This window comes from Podarcis tiliguerta (assembly GCF_965153285.1).
Source record: "Podarcis tiliguerta genome assembly, chromosome: 8".
NCBI classification, from domain to species: domain Eukaryota; kingdom Metazoa; phylum Chordata; class Lepidosauria; order Squamata; family Lacertidae; genus Podarcis; species Podarcis tiliguerta.
This window is the reverse complement of record NC_139541.1, coordinates 50,011,483-50,031,140: the sequence shown is the minus strand read 5'-3', so window position 1 is coordinate 50,031,140 and position 19,658 is coordinate 50,011,483. Positions and strand designations below refer to the sequence as shown.

Here is a 19,658-nt window from a genome sequence, read left to right as displayed (position 1 = left end):
TATAGGGATGGTTGTGCAGCTCTGGCTGGCTGGGAAAGCAAGTGCCTGTGCAGAATTAGAAGCCAAATCAGGCAGCAGCTCAGGTTAGGCTTAAACATGGGCTTAGAATGTGGGAGCTCCATGAGAACTCATGTGCTCCCAGCTTCATCTTACAACTGGGTTCTTTCCCACTACCTGTTTTTTGCCAGCCATAAGCTGCTGTGGCTTCTGGACTGGCAAGCTACAGCTAATAATTTTCTTCACATTCATGATTTGAATCCCAATGTGAGTTTGTACACCCTGGTTAGGTGGCTAGTGTTAACTGGGTTTGCCAATTTGCATGTCTGGGTAGTGTGTGGTGAATGGCAAGCAGAATACAAAGGAAGGAATCTGCATGCAAGAGGAGAGAGGCCTCCCTCATGCCAAGCCATGGTTCAGTGTTACATCTGAGTTATGTATTCAAGCTGGCAATCAAAGCACTGAGGCAGATGGAGCAAAGGCAATTAGATTGAGGAGCCTGAAGTTCAGGGAAACAAAAGCCCAAGAGAACAGTAAACTGGGAGTTCTTCTCTTGTCTAGGCAGAAGCCAAAGCAGAAGCTATTTATACCTGGCTTGGCCCACCTGGAGGCATCTTTATGCCTGCTTCACTAATGGGACTGTTGTGGGATCACCCTCCCCACTTTCCTGCTGACTCTGAAGAGGACCCTGCAAGTCCTAAGCGTACTATGGAGCATGATCCCTCCCCATCCTGAGTTTTCCACTTCTAGCTCTACATCCTCTATGCATGAGATAAGTTCCATTTCATTCAAGGGGATAGACTGGGCAGGAAAAGTTCTCAGTGGATTGTGCCTCCTGTGTCAGTGTTTTAAACCAAACCTAGGTGATGAGGATTTACAAGACCCACCTCAGTCTTCAGCTGCTTGCCTGTCTCACTTTCAGGCAATGAAACGGAGGGCACCAAGACCAAAGGTTGGCTTTGTTCTCAGATGAGGCATCACGGAGAATGTAGAGAGGGAAGGATGCCTATCAACAGGTGTGGGTGGGACCTGTCACATAGACATGTGGGTGCAAGCTGGTTGATGAAGAGCTTCAGAGCTACTTAAAGCTGTTTTTTTCCTACAAGGCACAATGAATTGGACAGCAACACCGATTCATCACCTTCTTAAATTACTCAGTACCCTCATTAAGGACTCATCCAGACTGCCTTTGTGCTGTGTTTCTAGGCACAGGTCTGGACGTTAAAGCTGCATGTCTGAGCGCTGTTGTTTTTTGCTCTGGCACTTTCCCCAGGAAAACCCACGTTTTACCGCTGAATTGGAACAAACAGCAATCAGGTTTCCCACATACTGTATTGCCATTTGCTCCAATTCAGTAGTAAATGCGAGTGTTCCCAGATAAAGCGCTGGGACTAAAATAAACTGTTCTGACACAGTGTTTTAAAGTGTGGACCTGTGCCTGGAATGCACAGTGCAAAAGGAAGTCTGGATGACCCTTATGACAGGTTATAATGGGTCAGCCATGAACTGTCTGAGTTGACAGTAATTTACACTTCTGAATAGGATACAGGTTATCTTTGCTAGGTTTCACAGGTCTGACTTGCCCTTTATTAAAAACATCTATGGCAGATTCCTCCTAGGCTTCTCCTGAAGACAGAAAATAAGTTGGTTCCACTGCCTACATTGCTGAGCTGATAAGCAGTTATGCTGTTTGTTGCAATCACTCCCTTCTTCACACAGTGCATAGCTAAACTATGGAACTCGCTCCCACAAGATGCGGTGATGGCCACCAACTTGGATGACAAGAGGAGTGGACAACTAAGCAGGACCTGAGTTGTTGCTGGGAGTCATAAGTGGGGAGAGCAGTGCTGTTGAGCTCAGGTTCTGCTTGCAGACTCCCTATAGGGGCATCTGATTCGCCACCATGGAAATAGGGTGCTAGCCCTCTGGGCTGAGCCAGCTGCAAGGCTCTTGTGTTTTTCTGAAGCCTCCCTAGCTGAGCCTCTCCAGATGCCACCTCAGGAAAAGGGAGAGAAGCTACCTTCCCTCTTCCTCCTTAGTCCCTCCTTAATGAGGGAATAGAAGCACATAAAAGGTTTGCCAAAGGGAAGCATCTTTATGAGCCTGAAAATAGCATCATATAGCTTAGAATAGCGCTTACATTGATGATGATGACCACGGGCTTATTAAAAACTTTAAGCTTTGCATTGCTTAGGAACTCTTACTTTGTCCTGAAGCAATCAACATTGAGGGCAGTGCCGAAGGACAGTATCCTATGCGCACCATGCTGTATGGCAGCCCTCCTCTTTTAACGCTCCTATGATTTTGTTTAAATATAATGAAAATGCATGTTTAAGAGATGTTTGCCTGTCTTAACAGACCTTAGACAATTTGAAGGAAGGAAAACATAATTTACGTGTCCGTCCTGCGGATATACCAATAGCTGAAAGAGCATCTATGAATTACTGGAGAACACGAAAATGTATCAGCAAGCCTTCCGAATTTCCTCTTAAAAGTCCAGCATTTACTGGTAAAAGTCCATTGTAAGCAACTACTTAAGGTTAGACAGGACCAAAATGACAATTGTAGTGATCATAAGCAAACATCTTGGATAATTTTTATAAACTTCCCCTGGCTTCATTCAGCCCACATGATGCCATGGATGGAGTGCGGGTTAAGCCCAGGAGACGTGGACTCCAAGCAAACTCAGTCATTGCTTATTTATATCTCCCCATCCCTCAGATACATTAACAGGACTACCTAAAATATAATATTTAATAACACATCACATGAATACATTAATATAAGCTTAAAGCAGCAGCCCTATAAAAGCATCAGCCAAAAAGCATAAACACCTAGGAAAACAAAGAAGCCTTTGCCTGGTGGCACAACAACTTCAGAGTGGTCACCAAGTGAGCCTCGGGGGGGGTGGGGTGGAGACCAGTTCATAATGTCTATAACATTATTAGTGTTTCACATCGAATGTAACTGATCCATAGAAAGGACTCTATGAACTGAAAGCTGAAACACTGTATGTACTTTTGTTACCCAAGAAAATCTTCAGTAAAATTAAAAACAAAACCAGGCGCCATTGCTGAAACCGCCCATTTGCTGATAGCAACTGGCCATATCCCAGATGATGGGGGAACCCAGCGAAGGAACTCCAATGCAGATGTAAGTGTAGCGGCAGGTGAGGGGACGGGCCATCATTCAAGTACCCTGGCCCTACGTCAAGAAGGGCTTTACAGGAGAGGACTAGTGGTGCAAGATGCTTGCAATGACTCATTCCAATTAAGCCTAGCAGCTGTATTCCCAAACCTTCAGAAGCAACCCCAGGTGGCTAGGTGAGCAGATTACAGTCATTCACTTTCAGTTACAATCACATATCTCAGTAGGATTATAAAACGAGTTGATGTTGATGTTTAATTGTTTGGCTGCATTCCAAATCACTGTTTTTCCTCCTAATAAACTTTTGCCTGACATTAATTAGAGTGCTGCCCCTTGGGTCATTTGCTCTAGAATGAGGCTTGCTTTATTTTTCACTCGTCTGGGTTATGACAGGATAAGTAGCATGCCCGTGAAGGCGCTGAATGTGGTGTGTTTGTTTTTTAAGTCCTCTGGAGAGAAATTAGCAGTTGAACTTATGCACACTGCTAAGTTGTTTGTGACAAAACTCTTAATACAAATTTGTATAATTTTGTGAGAAACATCCCCTGAGAAACCAAACGGAAATCAAGTTCCTGTCACTTTTGGTCCCAGAGGCGTGATAAAAGGCAGCAAGGCACAAGACCAGATTCATTTTGTCCCCTAGAGGGAGGAGGCTGAACTGAAAGTTGATGCTCATTGACAACAGAGAGTTGGATCTGTTATACAGATACTGCCTTAGAGTCACTGGCACATATTCCTGTAATTGAGCAAAGTCAAGTGTTTTATTTACCCAGATGTCTTTTCAGCTGAATTGTTACTACTAATTGCCTTTCTTTTCTTAATTGTTTTCAATCTGTTTTTTTATATTATATATTATTTTTACTACATTTTACCGAGCTGGGTACATCATCCTGGGTACTTTGGTAATAAGAAAGGAGAGAGAAAATGTGTGTGATGTGCTATTTTTCTAGAAAAAGAGGTGCTGGAGCTCACAATGAACTTCTGCCTTGTTCTCTTAGAATGGCAGTGGTTCTCTTCTGAGAGGTGCCAGAGCTTTATTTCCCTTCATTTTTAATTCCTTTGTCACATTTACTAAGATTTCACTATTCCCTTTATTGAGTTTTATACCCATTAAATATACTTCAGATTTGAAAACTGTATTATGGATTTTGTTTAAATCAAATGGTGTATAAATTTTATTTATTTATTTATTTAATTAACAATGACCCAGGCTATTCTTTTGGCATAGATAATCCCAAAGCTTGCTGAAGATCAACAACCATGTGAGGTCAACTATTTCTTTGTATTTAATTTGTCGGGTCTAAAAAAAATGCAAATAGCATTAGCCAGCACAGATGATCATGAGCTTGGAATTTTTGCTCCCCTGCTTGCACCAGTGGAGAATTTCTTCTCAGTTACAAATACCAGCTCCAGATGAGGATTTCCCCACAGGACTACAGCAAGGAAAAAAGGTTAAGCTTGCTTCCTAGCCTGCTGGGATTCCTAGTGATTATCAGCTGCAACAGCTGGTGCTATTTGCATGGGATGTTGTGTGTAGACTGGGGTCACACGGTACATCAAACACTGAAAGCTCATTGCTTCCCCCAAATAATCCTGGAAACTCATTTGCTAAAGGGTGCTGGGAATTTTAGCTCCATGAAGGGTAACCTAAAATTCCTAGGATTCTTTGGGGGAAGCCATGTACTTTCAGTGTATGGTGTGTGTGACCCCAGGCTCTGGATTCAGATTTCTAGTCCTTTATCTGCTGTCTCTGGTCTTCCTAGCTCCTTGCTAACATTCACTTTTTCTCCCTATTAGGATTACATGAGAAAGTCCCCCTAGGACTAATGGACACTCCGTTACTAGATACTGAAGAAGAAGTGCATTACTGCTTTGTGCCACTAGACATGGTTGAAAAATATCCTTCCTTGGTCAATGATGACAACTTGCTGTGGCTGTCTGACAATGCTGTGCTGATAGAATGTGAAAGCAGCGAGTTTCGCTTCATAGGTAAGCCTTTTCCTTGAGGAAGACAGCAGCAGCAGTAGGCAAGAAATAAACATTTCCTTCTATTTCATTTTTAAAATTATTATAACACCCTTTCTACTACTAATATGCTACCAGAGGCAGCCTCAGAACCACAGGTCATGTTGGGGCAAGTGGAATATGTGGGAGTAGGATGTGGGTTCAGGTTTGGTTTTGGTCTTGGTGCCCTGATGGGTAACCTTCAAGAGGGTGGTGAATGGGAGCGCAACCCTGTTGCTTTTGCTAGAGCTTTCAGCGGCTTTCAATTATTGTTGACCACAGTATCCTCCTGGACCAACTCTATGAACTGGGGGTGGGTGGCACTGTGTTCTGCTAGTACCTATGGGAGCAGGTTCAGAGAATCGGGTTGAGGTCTTGCTACACTCTGGGCTCATCTTTGTGTTTTTCATTTTATAATTTCTAGCTAATTTTCTTCGCTCAGAGAAGATGCTTTTGCCCGACAACTTTTCCAACATGGATGCTCTGGAGGCTGAGGCTGAGGCACTGGGGATCCCCGAAGTCACAGAAGCAGTGAAGACCTACAAGAGGAACCCTGGTGTGGTTCTTAATTGCATCTTTCAGTGTAACTCATCTCTATATTAATAGATTTCAAAATAAAATGGGGATTGGGCCATGGGACTTTCACTGGATTAGAAAGTCAAGAGAGGTATAAAATATAATCAGGATTCTTAATTGTTCATTTCTCATTTGTACATTTCCCTTTTAGGAATCTACTCAGAGGGAACAGCTGACCTTCAAGGTGTTGTGAAAAGCACAATGAAGAAGCCGCAAGCTGTTCAGGAAGCAGCAAGTCTCCCTTTGTTCCCAATGGCGCTTGGTCTCTTGGTCAAATATCCTGACTCTGCTCTGGGGCAGCTTCACATGGAGAGTACCCTGGATGGGAACAAGCTCTATATATCCGGGAACGGAGTTCTCTTTCAACATGTCATGTATGTCTTTTTGCACCAAAGCAGAACCAATTAGCTGTTAGTGTGCCTAAGACCACTGGGGTGAGGTGGGATAATTGACCTTGCACTATGCTCAAACTCAAAAGAGAGGATCTTCTCAATTGAAATTGAAAAGAGCATGACTGGGTCTTTGAGCAATTGCTGTGCCCCTAGAAAAAAGGGGAATCATTGGTGGCTTCAAAATATGTAGGGAAATGCTTTGATCTTAATACATTTGACCATACACCTATTTGGTTTTACTTTCGTGTACTTTGATGGCATTGTTTGTTTGATGGTTAATTTATATGATTCTTGACCATGTTTGCATTCCACCAGCCTTAATTACTGTTCTTCAGGTGCACAATTGCAATTGAAGGTTTTAGGCACACTGAAGTTTCTCTTAGTTGTCTAATGAATCTGATTTAAATAAAATTGGGAGTTGGGGTGGTGGTGGAGAGAATCCATGTGTAGCCAAAATAGTAGGAAAGAAATCAAATGGATATCTTTTTTAAAAATGCGAAAATAGATAAAGTAATTTCTTCTAAGTCTATTCCCCCTTTTATCCAAAGGAATTGGTTAGGCACTTGCAGACTCCCACTTATACGGAAGATGTCTGAGCTTCCTGAACTCTGTGCCTATTTGGATCAAATGGATATCATATATGAGCCAATGAAGGATGCCTTGAAAACTTTTCTAAAACAAAAGGCACCTTTAGAAACTGTGGGAAAAGGTAAGTCAGCTGTTACTAATTTGACCCTTCTTATTGAGTTTTAAGGGAGGGAACAATATCTTTTTAGTAATGAACAACATGGAATATTGAAGCTATAAAAGAGCAGAATATGAAACGTTAAGTTTGAACCAATGGTTGTTACAAAATAAGTAGTCATTCCCCACAATGTGTTTATTGTCACTAACATTGCAAATTACTTGGCAATGAAAGTGCAGTGAAAGGCGGGATATCAAATCCAAACTCTTCTTCTTCTTCTTCTTCTTCTACTACTTTATAAGGAATATCATTGCATTTTATGTCCATAATACTCTGATTTACAATTATAGCAGCTCAATCAGAATTCCACACAAAAGTATATAACTGCATGTAACTTTAGGGATGTCAAGGCAGTCTGCCAGGTGTGCTCAGGCACATCCCAATGCTTAAAAATAAACCACTGCATATTCTCCAAGAGGCCTCGGGGAATATGTGTATCTTGTCAGCATTTGGCACATTCTCCAGGTGATATGCATAACCTCCAAGACACATCAAAGAAAGTGCATATTTTAGCAGAATTGTGTACACTGCATGTTTTGTTCATATCTTGAGAGCTATTATACATTCTCTGAGCAATATGCATTATATCCAAGAACATGCACACTTCAGCATAATTATTGCAGTGTACAAGTAACCTCAGATAATCTGCAAAAAACAGCAACCTAAGTAGGGACTTTAGTGGACTGTCTGTAAGCACTGGTGGAGGAACAGGGGTGTGGGGGGAGTGCACCACCCCTGGTGGCACGATCCCGGCGGGGTGCCATCGTGGCTGCCCCCTCCCTGTGCCGGGCGCCACACCCCCGGGTCGCGCGCCAGCCATGCCCCCCACCTGCTCTCCGCCGCCCGCCTTGCCGGAGCTTGAAGCTCCGCCACTGTCTGCAAGTGATGTAAGTGATAGCTGGCAACTGTGATGATTAAACTGAAGTTATTCTGCATATATATGCAGCAACTTTCTACACATAAGAACCCTGCTGGATCAGACCAAAGATGCATATAATCTCACATCTTTTTCTCGCAATGGGCAAGTGGATGCTTCTTGGAATCCCACAAGCAGAGGAAAAAATGTTCCATTTGGATTCGTTCAAAGAGGCTCCCTGTAACTACTGATCAGTGGTTACAGCGAGCCCCTCTGAATGCATTCTCACAGCTGATTGGTGGTTACAGTGACCTTCTTTGAACTTTGGCAGGTGGCAGACACCTAATGTCAGGTGATTTACTGCTGTCAAAATTGGTCCACAGTGGTAGAATTGGGAATCAGGCCCACTCAGTGGCGTAGCGTGGGGGGTGCAGGGGGGGCCGGCCTCACCGGGCGCAACATCTGGGGGGGGGGGCGCTCGCACTCGCAGCTCTCTGCACCTACCTGGCTCACTCTCACTGCAGTGCTGGCTGTGCAAATCCGATCCGAGCCGCCGGGTCGCCACCCACTGGGGGGGGGGCGGTGCCGGGCGTGCAGTGCGGTGCGGAGGGGTTAGGGGGTGCAAATTACTTGCCTTGCCCCGGGTGCTGATAACCCACGCTACGCCACTGGGCCCACTGGCTAGATCTAATTCCGCAATCTAGTTATAAACTTTCTGCCACAGTGTGCTGAAGTAAGACTAGAGCAAATTTTGACCTGCGACTGCAAAGGAGTCTTTGTAAGCATTAATAGAAGTGAGCAAAAAATGACATTATGTTGAGTAATTGGCAATATGTGCATGAATCCTGAGCTGTAGGTTGGTATGGCTGTCATTGCCCATGGGCCAGCTGAAAACTGCCCTGCTCTAAGGGCAAATGGTGGGGAAACTTGCTTGAAAACTTGCTTTTCGAGTTCAGTAGATTATCTGCAGCTCCTTGCATGGGCAAAACATTTGTATATGAGCTTGCAATAGGGAGGGATTTTGTGGATCAAGGGTGTTCACCACATTGACAAAAGCAGCAATGCCTTTAAAATTGCATTCTGTTTCTCTTTCACATGCAGGCTGGGCAGCAGGACTAACAGTCTTTTCACTCCATCATATTGTCAAAGTGTATGTTGGAAGTCACTGGTACGCAACTTACTTGCAAACATTACTGAAGGTACAGTTCTTAAGAACGTGTGACATTGCCTTTCTTGCCTTTTGATAGTCTGAACCTTCAGGCCAATTTCCTAAAAGCACTGAGGTGCTTGCACTGAACTGTATCAGCATACTTGTGGGAGGTGGCACTAAACTTCATTTCTGCTAGCGTTTTGGCATGAAAGGTTCTGAGCTCACCTTGTCACACGCTTGCTTTCTATGGGCATCTTTTAACATGTCCCCCTCCCTACATCCTAGTGGAATAGTTCATATGAACACCTGAAGCTGCCTTATCCCAAGTCAGATCATTGGCCTGCTTGGCTTGGTGCTCTTTACTTTCCCAGCAGCTTTCCAGTGCTTCAGGTTTAGTCTCCACCATCTTCAGTTTAAAGGGTTAATTAACTGGTGATGAGAGAAGACTCTTCTCTGCCTGAGATAGTTCTGGAGAGACAGCCAGAGAAAGCTACAAGGAAGAAAGCTTCATGGCATACAAATAATCCTTAACTGGATATGCTGGAGATTAAACCTGGGACTTTGCAGGCATACTTGATAATAGTGTTACAGACTAGCACACAAACTGAAGGTAATCCACACCTCTACAGTACATGCTTTATTTACACATATATACAACCTGTGTTTAGACCGAGAGAGCACAGAACATTCATATCCCAAGAGGTTTCTGTTCTTTCCATTGCTGCAGCCTCATATTCCAAGAGACTCCAACATCCTGTCTGACCTTCTCTGCAGCATAAAATGGACTGCTTGCCTCATGCTCTAGCCTACCCATCCCTACTGCCTCAGCTTACAAAAGGGACACTTTTCCTGTTCACTTACCTCATTGCTGCCCCTCCCTCCTGAGACTCTGGACTTTTGTCTCTGCTATATCTCACCTCAAGGAGAGGCTTTCACCATTTTCTGTCGGGCCCAGAGTGTGTGTGTTATTGGCCTTCTTAATGGATTAATGGCTCAGCTTAACTCATTAGCCTAACTAAATCCAGGGTTTCCTGTGTTTGGCCCAGTTTAATAAAACTTTGATTAATTTAATAAAACTTTGATTAATTATAACTTTTACTAAATCCAAGAGTTATGAGTGGTTTCCGCTCACAAACTCTGGCCCCCAGAAGCTATAATAATACATTTTCCTTGTGGAGTAGAAAAGTTGTAAGGGTTGTTTCATTGTGGGTGAGTGTGGGCAAAAGAGGGCTGCTTTCTCTTTTAAACAAGTTGTGCTTCTGTTCTTCTTTATGGCATTGGTTTGTTTGTTTTTTTGCCAGTTTCCAGAGCTGCTGTCAAATAGCAAAAAGGTGTATTGGATTACTTATGGTCAGGCTCTCCTCATCCATGGAGATGGACAAATTTTTCGACACATCCTTAACTTCCTTAGATTTGGTAAACTCTTCTTGCCTTCTGAATTTAAGTAAGTGAAATGGTTGCCATTTCCTGTGTTCCTAACATGGTCAGGTGATGATTAATGCAGCCTTCTCAACCAATGCAGGACAGCCACATGGGCTTTGTCAATTGGAAGTTTATGCTTTGGCAGAAGTGGTCTTTGGGTGGAGGGGCTGCAGCAAGTCCTCCGGCAATCTTAAACTCACAGCCACTATTCAGTGCCACCCATCAAGGGAAATTGGCCTAGGCATGTCCCATCTGGATGCCTCCTTCCTATTAGACAGAGAGTGGAATGCTGGCTACTTCTCATAAAAGTCCATATTCTGGTGCTGTGTGAGGGATACATGTAGTGCTGTCCTGTGGAGGTGCCAGTTTCCATCTACTCTGCTTCCAGCTTGGCACTACAAAGGAACTGAGGTGGAGCCTCCTCTGTTTGCTCAAGTCTCTTCAGCTGTATCATGTGATCCCGCCTGATCTGGATAGTGGGTGGAAGATATAACAACACACTGGGCCAGTGCGGACTTTCACAGTAAATAGCCAATGTTCCATTTTGACTCACACCCAAGATTTGGTGTGAGTTTGCAGCAGAGTGTAAGGAGGAGAAACCTGTTAGCTCTTGAGGGAACATGTGCCACCCTGATATTTTAAGATGAGACATGAGCTTCAACACGCTTTTTAGAGCACCTGTATTTGAGTTGCACAGTCTTGTTTATTGCCAATAATGTTTTTACAAAGTTTGACAGGGCTCTCTGTGCACTTGATTTGCATAAACAAGCCTTGAGTTTTGTTTCTAATTGTCAGAGAATGGTCTCTGCTGTGCCAGGAAGTGGCCGCGTATCAGATCCCTTCTCTTGTCGAGGCTCTTCATCAATATGACACATACAGGTATCCTCAGTTTCTTTCTCCTTTATCTTTTGAAAAATCACGTATCAACCAGTGATGTTCAGGGGGCATGAGAACTCCCTCTGGGTGGACAATAGGCCAGAATTACAGAAATCCAAAGCACATCTACAAGCCCCTCCCCTGTAGTTGTTTGTCCCTGAATGCCCTCTTCGTGGTAAACAGCTGGGAGGCAGTTTTAAGCAAGACTGGGGTGGGGAGTTTGGTAGGAAACAGTCTTTTATCCAACACCCCTGGCCAACCTCATTGCCCTTTGTTCCTGAATGGGATGTTTGTGGCATCAGCACTGTCAGGCGCAAAAAACCCCTGCTTTTAAGAATGAGAAGGCATCAGTACAATGAGGAGGTTTCAGAGGAGAGATTTCTTTATCTATGTAACTCATATTCTACCTTTTTTGCAGCATAGGACCCAAGGCAGCTCACAGTACAAATTAAAACAAATACTGCTAAAAATACACAGCATTGACACAATACAGTGGTACTTCGGGTTACATACGCTTCAGGTTACATACGCTTCAGGTTACAGACTCCGCTAACCCAGAAATAGTGCTTCAGGTTAAGAACTTTGCTTCAGGATGAGAACAGAAATCGTGCTCTGACAGCGCGGCGGCAGCAGGAGGCCCCATTAGCTAAAGTGGTGCTTTAGGTTAAGAACAGTTTCAGGTTAAGAACGGACCTCCGGAACAAATTAAGTACTTAACCCAAGGTACCACTGTACTTTCATGACATGCCTAATTTTATAAACTTCTATTATGTTGCCTCTTACTCACCTTTTCTCTAAACTAAAAAGTCCTAAACATGACAACCTTGCCTCATAGGAGAGTAATGCTGCACCCCTTTCTCAACTTTGCAATAACTTTTTTTGAGGTTATTTTGAGATTTACATAATGGCATTAAAATATCAGCACTTTTATTTCCAAATCCTTTCCTGATTATTCCTAGCATGGAATACATTCTTTTCACAGCTGAAGCACACTAGGTCAACATCTTCATCAAACTATCCACTAAGTTCTCAAGGTCTCAATTTTCCATGAATTGATACAGCCAACTCTTCCTCCTCTTCCTCTAGCTTTTGCTCACAAACTGCTTGAAATTTCTACTTCCCCCCTCCATTTTTTCAGGGTCTACATCTTAATACATTTTGAAGATTCAGGCAATATTCTTAAATACGGAGGCAGGCACACTACCTCCAGAGACATGGCTGACTTCACAGATGATTCTTGTAATGTGAAATGTTTTATTTACAGGTTATGGGTGCAACAACATGAAGCTCAAAGAGCAGCTTTTCCATTTAGAAGTCTTGAGATTGCAGTGCCAGAGAAAGAACAAGAGTCTGGTGAAGAGCCTCAAAATGTAAGGTTATTCTTCACTCAATGTTATCATTAAGAACATAAGAAGAGCCTGCTGGATCTGGCCACTGACCCATCTAGTCTGGCTTCCTGCTCCCACTGTGGCCAACCAGATGCCTGTAAGAAACCCACAAGCAGGACCCAAGTACAAGAGCACTCGCCCCTCCAATGGTTTCCAGTAACTGGCATTCAGAAACAATCCTACCTCCACCCATGGAGGCAGAGCATGACCATTGTGGCTAGTAGCCATTGATAGCCTTACCCTCTTTGTCTAGCCCTCTTTTAAGGCCGTCCAAGTTGGCAGTCATCCCTGTGGTTTAGAATGAGTCTACCTTACAAACCTCTAATGTTTAACTGTCTTAACTTTCTCCCAATCATTTCTGGAAGGTTATATAATCCTCAGCATTTCTAAAAGAGCCCAATTTATTATTCACCCTCCAAAGATACAAAAGCAGCTGCCACACCTCATAAAATTATAACAGAATCCTGTTATATTGCTTCTAAGGGAACTCAAAAGCAGGGAACTTAAAGCAGTTGGAAAACAGGATACATTGATGCTGCCAAATTACGCTCTATCTTAGAATTTTAATGGAAATTTTCCTTTTTCCTTTCTTTTCTTTTTTAGCACTCCTATATTGCTGTGGATTTAGATCAATGTGCCAATAGCTGGAATATATCTAGAAATACACAAGACCTGGAAGAAAGAGACAAAGTGAATGAAAAGTCCCCCCACATTTCCCCAACCAAGGGATCAAAGCGAAGAAATAACTGGGAAGGATATAGCCAGTCCTCAGATGGGTGGGACAGTTCCTGCTGTTTCAGACAGCCTGAAAGGAAAAGAGGAGCAAAAGGCAATTTAAGCAAAAAACCTGAAAACAGAGACACTCCCATCCAGAAGCTCATTTCCCTAGTGCAGGGATGGGATATGGCAAACTATCGGTGCAGTGAAGCCCAGCAGGTGGCAACATCCAATGGTATCAAAGTGGCTGAAGAGCCTGAAAGGAGAGTGCCTTGCAATTTCCCACCAGCCACTTGCTTTGGGGTCACCAGTCCTGAGCTCACAAGTAATGGGCAGCTGCCGAAAGCTGGGCAGTGCCTGCTGGGCATCCCGGCTTCTGAGGCGTGGCTTGTCAAGATTGGAAGACAAAGCATTTCTGAGGAGGTTTCTTCAGTGGCTGAAAATATTGCAGCCAAGGAACTGAGTGGCCAGAAAGAGAGAGAGAAAGGTGAATTTGCTGCTTGTAAATTAGCGCTCTCTGAGGATGTCAGGAACAAGGAGTGCCCTCCTCTTTTTCTCCCCCCCCCAAACCAGGGATTTCTGGGACCTTTCCTTTCTCCTTACCCCTTCTGCCTATACATAATGGCTTCTTGTTCACAGAGATGTGGGATTAGTGATCAATCACCTCTTTATTCATGATAGAGAGGGGTTGGTGTAGAAGCAGGTGGGGTGGATATTATCTCATTGTCATGATCAGGCCACTTCCTGGTGAAGTTTGGTCTTGCAATGATTACTCCTATCTTCAGCGGTGGGGGACCTCTGCTGGTCCACCCTTGGAGGTTGATGGCTTTAGGGGATTTTTCATTGGGTAGAGCAAGTGATCCTATTGAGGCTCTTGTTTCATTGTGGAACAGTGAGATGACTGGGGCCTTTGACACAATTGTTCCAAAAGGTCCTCTTTGGCACCGTGGAGACCACTCCCTGGTACTGAAGAGCTGTGGTTGATGAAGTAGGCTGGATGAAGACTGGAATACAATGACAGAAATCAGTGCTATAAAAAGAAAAAATGAAAGAGGAAAACAGTGATTAACTTCTCCTCCTGCAAGGAGCATCTAAGGGGAAAATCTTCATGATTGTTGCTCTGTGTTTAACAATTAGAGGTAGAAGCTGCAAGTCAGCTGCCTCTGTGATGTTGCTGTTTCGAAAACCCACTTGGGCAGAATCTGTTCTTTAATTGCTTATGGAGTTCCATGAACTGGTTGCAGGGATCCTTAAGGGATTAAGTCTCTAGCGTTTGTATGCAGAAAGAGGAAGGTTAGTTATTTCATCAGTTGTTCTTCTGCTTGTTCCCAGGCTTCTGCAAGTTCAGGCAAACTCCACGGTTGCTATAGAGGGCTTATTTAGCTGATACTTTGCCGTGAAAAGTTGCTTGAATTGTTCAGGACTGGGTTATTCATATCTGAATAGCTTCATATTTATTTATTTTAGAGGCTTATATCTCATACAATGAAGAACCTAACACACCCATCAAACAGCATAAAAAGAGTCAAGAGTTGGATGGTGAAGCATAAATAAAGGCCTGTGTGAACAGGTGTGCCTTAAGTAGGCAATTGAAAGAAACTACTGATAATGCCTGCTTACGATGAATAGGCAAAGAGCTCCAGGCCAAGGTGCAGACACACTGAGTTCCCTGTGAAAACATCATGTGGAACCCTTCATAGTGCCTCTATGCTGGGCCACTATGAGGGGCAAGATGGTCTCTCAAGTCAGCTGTTCCCAAAGAGAGCTCCTCTTATGGATCAGTAACTGGTTAAGAAATAGGAAGCTGAGAGGAAGACGAAATGGATAGGTCTCCCAATGGAGGGATGTAGAAAATGGGCTCCACGAAGGATTGTGACTGGGGGTTGTGTGTTTTACTTTCTTCACTCTAGAGTTAGGGATGAACAGTGAGGTTGCCAAGTTTGCTGATGATACCAAATTGTTCAAAGGGTTAGAATAGAAGAGGATTGAGAGGAGCTGTAAAAGGAAACCAATTCATAAATAAGCTTAGCCTAACCCTAAAACTGAGTGAATGAGCAGTAAAATGGCAAATGAAATTAAAAACAAGTGTAAATTGATGCATGTGGGATTAACACCCCCACTTTAATTTCACTTATGCTTAAATAGAACCAAAACTGGGGGTCACTGATGAAGAATGAGACCTTGAGGCTGTAGTGGGCAGCTTGATGAAGGTGTTGATTCAGTGTATAGCAGCTGTGGAAAAAGGCAAATTCCACGTTAGAGATGATAAGGAAAGGGATTGAGAATAAAACTACCAAATAGCATAATGCCATTGTACAATTTCATGGTGAAACCACCATGGGTTTAGTGTGTATAGTTCTGGTCACACCTCAAAAAGTATATTAAAGCACTGGGAAAGGTACCAAAAAGGTAAAAGGGATGGAGCAACTGTCCTATGAGAAGGGTTACAACACCAGGAACTTTTTAATTTGGGAAAAAGTGAAGAAGACAGAATGAAAAGAGGTGTGCACATGCTGTGGCATACATGGGGTGTAGAACTGGCCACAGAATGGTGCCTCTTTGCATTCCATGTCCCATACGACTTCCTAAATTCCATTGATAGCAGATGTTGCATCCTGACTTGCATCTAACTCTTTATATGCCAATACATATATCATGTTAACAATTTTTACCCATTTCTGCCCAGGGACATTCCCTGAACAAAGCAGCAGTGCTATCATGGATGAGCCCCATGGGGACACTGGCTTGATTCTTAAAGTGGAGCATCCTCCGATTGTGGCTTGTGATGGTTCCTGCTCATCTCATGAAAGCAGCATTCTCTACAGCACACACCTGGAGGACATGAAAGTAGCCAGTGGTCTAGCACACCCCATGGCCAAAGGTACTGGGCATGGGAAGGAGATATAAAGAAGGGGCAGGGCTGAAGGGAAGGGGGGGAGGGACTCCGCCCTCAAAAAATAGAACCCCCCAATTCTGTACCCAGAATCTTCACTATTTCTCCCTGCAAAATGAGAAATTACTGTATATTTTGGCAAGAAGCTCCCTCTTGGAACCATTCCCGTAACAAAGATCTTGCCCTGTAGAGTTCAAGAAAAAAATGGTTATATTGTGAAGGCCTTTTCTATTGTATTTCAGTGGGGTAATGGTGCTTCCTGAACATCAAATAATGCCACAAGTAGAGACTAGCTCTGAGCTGTATAGAGTTGTGTCCAATAATACAATTTGGTGAGACTATTCAGTGTATCTGGGATTTTCCTCTTGGGCAGTTTGGTTAGTGAATGTCATGGAACTTGCATCTTGCTTAAGTCCTTGAGCATGACCTGCTCTGCTAGGCTTCTCATGATGCTGCAGCTGCTCTCTTCTAGAGGCCCACGTGGTTGGATTGTTGGCATCAGTCGGCAGTGTGGGTTGCTGAATAAGACAGCTTTGTCTTCAGGCAGATTATGCTAGATTAACGGTCTTCAACCAATGGGTCAGGAGCTGTGGTTTGATTTAAGGAGGAACACAACAGTAGCAGCACCATGCAAAGATTTGACTAAAAAAACGAGAAATGGCTCCCTAAATGCATATTTTGGTTAAAAATGAAAGTAATATAGAAACATGCTTTATCGTAGGGAAAATTGCTTTGCAAAAATATTAGGGGGAAATGTATGCATTGGGAGAAATTCAAACTACAATGCTGTTTAATTTCTATTTATTTTATTTTTATTTTATTTTTTTACAAACAGATAAGGAAATATAGAGAACCGAATTTAAAACTGGAAAACTGAGAAACTGAGAGAAATAAAAATTGACAGGATCCCCTCTTCCTCACGTTTCCAACTTGCCTTGGGTAGTTTTGCAATGGCACTAGGATACTTGTGGATTGTGCTGTGACTAGCTGGACCTGTGGTGAACCAAGGATGTGACTCCTTGGCCACACTGAGTTACAGGGCCAGGCAGGAACCATGGGAGGTGGTGCCACCAAGTCAGAAACAAAATGCCCCAAAGCCAAACCAAGATCCAGTGTAGGCGGTGCTATTTTTGTACTCAAGAGAGTGTGATGAGGGAGACACTGAAGGTCTGGCAAAGAAATGGGTGTTGATGGCACTCCCTAATTCTTTCCGCTTATAGATATTGTCTTTCTGAGCTTTCCATTGTCACAAGAGGAGATTTTTTATGCCCGAAAGTGCCACTGCTTTCTCACCGATGTCATCTTGGATTCCATAAGGCAGAAGGACCCCAAGAAAATGACTGCCAAAGTCGAGCTGCTTGTGCAGAGGCTGTGGGTAAGAACACAACATGGCTGCTCTTGGGCTTATAGAGGTCTTGGGTGCCAATCCCGAAACCATGTGGCCTATTGCCACAAGCTCTGCTTGACTAGGGCATATCACCTGCTGAGACCTCCTTCCTAGTCTAACAGCTTGACTGCGAGCTCTGGGAATATTTGGAGACCACCAAAAGGCAATAAGCCTTGCCCCACCCTCATGTCTCCCTTCTTCTAAGGCTTCTGCGGAAGAGAATCCTGCAGCCATTCCTGCCTTCCTGGTCCTGGTCCTTCACCTCCCCCCCTTCCTCACAATCCTGCTAACTGCTCTTCTACACAGTTGGCTCTGGAAAATGGTTGCTGTGTGCCCTCATTTCTTGCAGAGCCTAGAGATCACAGCTAAGGAGTTTGTGGCTGACTTGCTGAATGTGGCGCCCTTTAAAGCAGATAGTCATGCTTGTGAGAAGTTACTGAAATGGATTGAAGTAAGTGTGAACTATTGATTTGCTTCCTTTTGTAGTGGAGGACAGGGACTGCTGCTGACCCAGAAAGACCAGGCTCTCGCTGCTTGCTCTGTGACTTCCTCCATTTGATTGAACAGAAGGGCTGGGGGGGGGGGAGGGAGGAGGGAGAGCCTCAGAACCCACAGTGTCAGCTTGGATAACAGGTTAATGTTTGAGCAGAGCTGAGTGAAATTTGCAGGCATAGGAGCTCATTCTGAGGATATGAACTCTGCCAAATTGGTTCAGGATTTCACTTTTACTAAGTGCTTACTTTCTACTGTGAGTGTTCTTTAAAAGACAGCATCAACAAATGTATGTCACTTTTATTTCTTAGAAGAATTGGATGAAATTTGAAAGTCTAAATGTCAGGTAAATGGGTGCAGGGTTTTTTATTTTGGCAAGGGGAACCTGTAAAGTTTCTTTTTTTAAGAATCCCTTTAGCCTATGGGGCCCTCACACCTCCTTCTCAAAGCCCAGGGCCTTGCTTACCTGGTTTTGGGAAGGTGGCATGAGGGCTGGGGTGTGTGTCAAATGTTGCTGAGGGCCACCAAAAAAAGCCTCAAGGGCCGCGTGTTGGACCACCGTGCACTAGCTAGTGGAACAGGTGGAGAAGGTGGCCAGTAAGCCTGTTGTTCTGCTGGACCATCCACATCCAGGGGTGTCAGGAGGACCTGGCCCAAGCTATCCTAGGTACACCTCTCTTGTCCACTAACCAGTGTTCCTGGGGAGATGCTGTGGAGGGCAGACATTGGAGTAGGAACAGACACCATCTCCCTGTTAGTTGTGATCCTCAAGCTGTTCTTGGAGCCACAGGGCCCTTGAATGCTGCCAAAACCAGCCACAAAGAGCAGAGAAACAGCTTGAGATTTGTTTCTTCTGTGACCCTCCCAACAGCATTTGCGATTGGAAGTCAAAAATAGCTCCAGTAAAAGCGTTTCCCAATTCAAAACAGAACTGCATATCAATTCCTCTCCCTCACCCCTCCACCCTCTCTAGCATTTCCCATTTTTGAAGACGTTGAGGTACAAAATGTATCAGATTAGTTGGATGGGATTTGTGCCTCTTGGATTTGTGCCTCTTTGAAGATGTTTGTGCACAATTACTAAATTGCATTCAACCTTTTCATGCCCGAGTCCATCTTTAATCCTGACCTGGAGTGGAGGGAGTAACTTCTAAATTTTAAATATGTGTCTCCTGAGGCGTTTGGGTGGCCTTCTATCTGGACACACACACTTCAGCCATGCGCTCTCAAATTTCAGTGGCACCCTGTGTGACACTAAAAATCGCTGACCCCCCCACCTCACACGCTCTGTTCTACAGCATTGTTGTGGCGCCCCCTGCAGCATGGCTGAACTGGTTGTGCTACCCTAAAAGCGCCTCTGCTTCCGCTCTGAGTGTTTGGCAGCTGGTTCAACAACTTAACCCTGAAGGGAGAATGTCATTGCCACTCCTTGAGCTGTTGCTAGCCTATTTGTTTTTCCCTTTCAGTTTACTCTGCCATTTGCCTGGAAGTACAGTTGCTGCATTGACCTGCTGATAAAAAAAGGTTACTTTCAATCACTCTCTCATTTTGTCATAGGGAAATATTTACAGAAACCTTAATAAAACTGAAATCCTTTGTTTCCTCCGTCCAGATAAA

The 19,658-nt window shown here is 43.9% G+C and overlaps 1 protein-coding gene across 2 annotated transcripts in view; it reads left to right on the top strand.

The window, feature by feature from the left end:
- Positions 1-19,658, top strand: part of KCTD19 (potassium channel tetramerization domain containing 19) — a 20,873-nt gene extending 1,215 nt beyond the window's left edge. For both annotated transcript variants that reach the window (XM_083452775.1, XM_083452774.1), the window contains exons 3-16: positions 2,356-2,506; positions 4,942-5,133; positions 5,573-5,704; positions 5,876-6,098; positions 6,665-6,825; positions 8,819-8,916; positions 10,169-10,311; positions 11,085-11,168; positions 12,430-12,535; positions 13,157-13,757; positions 15,957-16,151; positions 17,384-17,538; positions 17,900-18,001; positions 19,508-19,658. In XM_083452775.1, coding sequence (XP_083308901.1) covers positions 2,356-2,506; positions 4,942-5,133; positions 5,573-5,704; positions 5,876-6,098; positions 6,665-6,825; positions 8,819-8,916; positions 10,169-10,311; positions 11,085-11,168; positions 12,430-12,535; positions 13,157-13,757; positions 15,957-16,151; positions 17,384-17,538; positions 17,900-18,001; positions 19,508-19,621 — 2,457 coding nt within the window. In that variant the 3' untranslated portion in view covers positions 19,622-19,658. The remainder of the gene's footprint in view (positions 1-2,355; positions 2,507-4,941; positions 5,134-5,572; positions 5,705-5,875; positions 6,099-6,664; positions 6,826-8,818; positions 8,917-10,168; positions 10,312-11,084; positions 11,169-12,429; positions 12,536-13,156; positions 13,758-15,956; positions 16,152-17,383; positions 17,539-17,899; positions 18,002-19,507) is intronic.